Source organism: Varanus komodoensis, unplaced genomic scaffold (genome assembly GCF_004798865.1).
Source record: "Varanus komodoensis strain SLA01 unplaced genomic scaffold, ASM479886v1 scaffold105, whole genome shotgun sequence".
NCBI lineage: Eukaryota > Metazoa > Chordata > Lepidosauria > Squamata > Varanidae > Varanus > Varanus komodoensis.
In genome coordinates, this window is record NW_025335297.1 from 738,391 (window position 1) to 740,230 (window position 1,840).

General features: G+C 45.1%; 1 protein-coding gene across 1 annotated transcript in view; it reads right to left on the reverse strand.

The window, feature by feature from the left end:
• The window catches only part of TUBB (tubulin beta class I), a 16,396-nt gene extending 14,556 nt beyond the window's left edge, over positions 1-1,840 (reverse strand). Inside the window, exon 1 of the mRNA XM_044419606.1 lies at positions 1,621-1,840. Coding sequence (XP_044275541.1) covers positions 1,621-1,677 — 57 coding nt within the window. The 5' untranslated portion in view covers positions 1,678-1,840. The remainder of the gene's footprint in view (positions 1-1,620) is intronic.

Here is a 1,840-nt window from a genome sequence, read left to right on the forward strand (position 1 = left end):
GGGGGGGGGGGAGGCGCCACAGCCTTTCTCGATCTCGCCAACGAGGCTTTTTTATGCATCGCGTTTAATTGCTAGAGAAGGAGCGGGCTTCGCTGGCTGCGGCTGCTACTCTGGCAACAAACTAACCCGTTATTGACTAGCGGCTTCTCAATGCCGGCGAGGCCCCTCCCTTTTATAGTCCAGGAGTAGCAATCATTAAGAAGCTCTTTGCAGATGGCCAACAGGGATTTTCGGCAAATGGAGTAAGTCCTTTGCAACCAACCCCTGAAACGATCAGCACATCGCAAATTCAGGTCTGAATAAGCAAGTCTCCATTATCCGATCCCCCCCCCCCCCGTGAGACTTATTTTCGAGTAAGCCCGTGTAGGGCTGCACTCTAATGACGGGAACGCCTGGCGGGTGAGTCACCATGCGGTCCATGAAGGCCGCTCCAGATCATTTAAGACTTCGCGTTCAAGTCTCCGAAAGCAACCAAAAAGCAGGGCTCGGACGGAGGATGGGAGAGAAACGGGGCTACCGCGTGGATCATACGACCTATTTAATTTCAGTGAATCCTTTCAAAGAACATTGAAATTTATCGGGGGAGTAAGCACCTTTGCTGAAATTATCCTTTTTCTTGCAGTTGTATGATACTACATGTTGGTAATTGTGAACACCTCTTCATTTTTCCTAACTAATCGCCTCTTCCCTTTCAGTGATAGGTGCGTGTGCGAGAAATACATGCATGCATGCATGCATGCATACATACATACATACATACATATATATATATATATATATATATTATAATATAATTGGCCCACATGGACGCGCAAGAGCAAAGTCATCCGTCAGCACCAGCATGATGAAACACTCTGGCTTTTGTTCTCCTTTCTCTTTCCTGTTCTTGAAAAAAAAAAAATTCAAATCGCACCTCCTTTCCGCAGCCGATTTGGCGCTTAAAACCTACATGCGACGTTAACAGGGCAGATTAGTTGGCGGGTGTTTGTTCACCGTCACCGCGCCGGAATAGTGGTGGGGGGGAGAGAAAAACTAATACATCCTTCTTGGTTGAGTCATCTGCAATAGAATCTAATCCCGTTAATGTTAAATCTTAGCACTTATCATAGAGGAAGCACAGTAATGGAGGCAGGGAAAAGGATGAGACATTAACAGCGATGCTCTTTCCTTGTTAGCAGACCCCTTTCTGGACAAGAGTTGTAGCATCAGCAAACAGGTATTAAATTAGATTATTAGGTTTCTCCTTTTTCAAAAAGGCAACTGCAACACCCCTCCCGCCTATTTGTTTTCTCTTTGAACAAATAGCTTAAAAGAGACCCCTTTATCGAGAATGGAAGCACCGATGCAGCACGTTTGAAACCCAGATTATATCTGGCAAAAAACGCCCCCAAGATCTTTAGATCTTATTTGCAGTTAAGTGCATGCATGTACACTCCATTCGACGAGTACTTCCGTTTTGCCACGGAGGCAAAGATTTTAAACCGTTAGCTCATCAACCCCACTTTTTTCTTTTCGAATAACCGATCCACCCACCCACCTACCTCCAAGTCGAATGGTAGGACCCGTTCTTACAGCACTAACCTAATATTGCATTCACATGGGAAAAATTGCAATCCTCACCTTAGCACCGATCTGGTTACCACATTGCCCAGCTTGAATGTGTACGATTTCCCTCATTTTTCTTTTTTAAAAAAGAAAAATCACTTTTGTTTGGGAAAAAATATTATACTAGACCAACGCTGCGGCTCCTTTAAATGCAGAACGTTACGGAGCTCAAGGTTCTCTTCTTCGAACGTGGCGTCAAGAGCTAAACGTTCTATTGAGGTGGCGAGGAAGGCTG